The sequence below is a fragment of the Capsicum annuum genome, chromosome 4 (assembly GCF_002878395.1).
Source record: "Capsicum annuum cultivar UCD-10X-F1 chromosome 4, UCD10Xv1.1, whole genome shotgun sequence".
NCBI lineage: Eukaryota > Viridiplantae > Streptophyta > Magnoliopsida > Solanales > Solanaceae > Capsicum > Capsicum annuum.
This window is the reverse complement of record NC_061114.1, coordinates 22,623,026-22,624,582: the sequence shown is the minus strand read 5'-3', so window position 1 is coordinate 22,624,582 and position 1,557 is coordinate 22,623,026. Positions and strand designations below refer to the sequence as shown.

Here is a 1,557-nt window from a genome sequence, read left to right as displayed (position 1 = left end):
ACAAGTTGTAGCCACATAAAGGCAAAAATGGAGAATGATATTGGGAGAGTTAGAATAGGTTCATAAAAAATTATTCCATCCAACTAAGAAATTAAGAATATCAATCTTTATCTAAAAAACAAAACAAAATACTATGTTATGTCACTCCACCTAAACCATATCAATAATCAGTTCTCTTAGAAAAGAATCAATTCTTTTGCTCAACAACTTTTGCACAATATACTCAGCAAAATGTTATTTTTCCTTGAATTGAACAATCTCAAGTCCCAACTTTGAAAGATGTAATAACCATAAGACTAATTTTTACACAGGAATCTTCTGTTCCACACTTTTGATTGATGATAGTCCCATAATTCTATCATTGATAATGAAAACCAAATATTAATAAACATTTTCAAGTAAAATATAGCTCAAGAAGAACGATCAGTGAGTACAAATACACGTTGCTCTATTTAAACCCATCTCAATTCAATAGTAAAAAACTGAAGCTCCCTACATGTTGCTGGCATATAAATCTTTAACAAGATGCAAACGTACACAACAACGATGACAACAACAAAAACTCATAGTTACCTTAGGTTCTATTTGATTGCAAAGATCTTCTGTTATCATATTTATATATTTACCTACATAAAAAAGAGAGGGAAAAGTAAAATCCAAAGAAAACACCCCGCTTGGAATCTCCTGAGAATACAATAACAATAACTACACCTCAATCTTAATCTAGTTAGATTCGACTGTATGAATTCTCATATTCATGCTTTATTTAACCCTATCTCAATCCAATATTTGAAGATTTAGGTTCCCTAGCATTAGAAGTACCAATATATTATCTAACAGGACCAAAACACTCCTAGCATATATTGGACCACAAGGCTGCTGCGAGTCCTCACGTAAAAATCAAAATTTCTGTACTCAGCGGCTTAATAGAGAATGTGACCGTTGTATGAAGGATGGAAGAGATTTTGAAGATCCAAAAGTTCCAAAGAATTGTGTCCTATACTGGATTCTATTGCTTTGTTACAGCCATCACATATGTGTACACTAACGACATGACTAGAGTCGAGTACTCAAGACATGACCAGTTTTATGCTTCTTATCTGGCTGGAATAGAGCTTCTTACAGACACCGTTAAGTTATATAAAGCAACACTGGGGAATGTTTTTGGAGAAGATGAATGGGTACTGGTTGAATGGTGCATCCTGACAAAAAATTTTGAACGTCAAGGAAATTCACCATATTCATATCATGATCAATACATGGCGCACCTCTCTTATAATAGACAGCTAGATGGAAGTGGCTAGTGGTAGGATAGTAGCAGCAAACTTCTTCATTGCTGAAGAGTGGACAACTCTCATTTACTTGAGCAGGTTCAATACAAAGAAAGAAGTTAATTTATGTAGATGTAGACTTACTAATAGAATCATTAAACTTATAATTTCTTGTGTCCTAACATGTATTGGCTTTGTGAAACATATTTTGTAATAAGTTTTTAAGAATGTTTTGACCACCAGTAAACATACCAACTTAACTAAAACTAAATCCTTCCAGAGATCT

At 33.3% G+C, this 1,557-nt stretch overlaps 1 protein-coding gene across 1 annotated transcript; it reads left to right on the top strand.

The window, feature by feature from the left end:
- Nucleotides 1–953: 953 nt before the first annotated feature.
- Nucleotides 954–1,304, top strand: LOC107853942. Its single transcript, XM_016698925.2, has one exon. It carries the CDS (start codon nt 954–956, stop codon nt 1,302–1,304), a length of 351 nt encoding a protein of 116 aa, XP_016554411.2.
- The last annotated feature ends 253 nt before the right edge of the window (nt 1,305–1,557 follow it).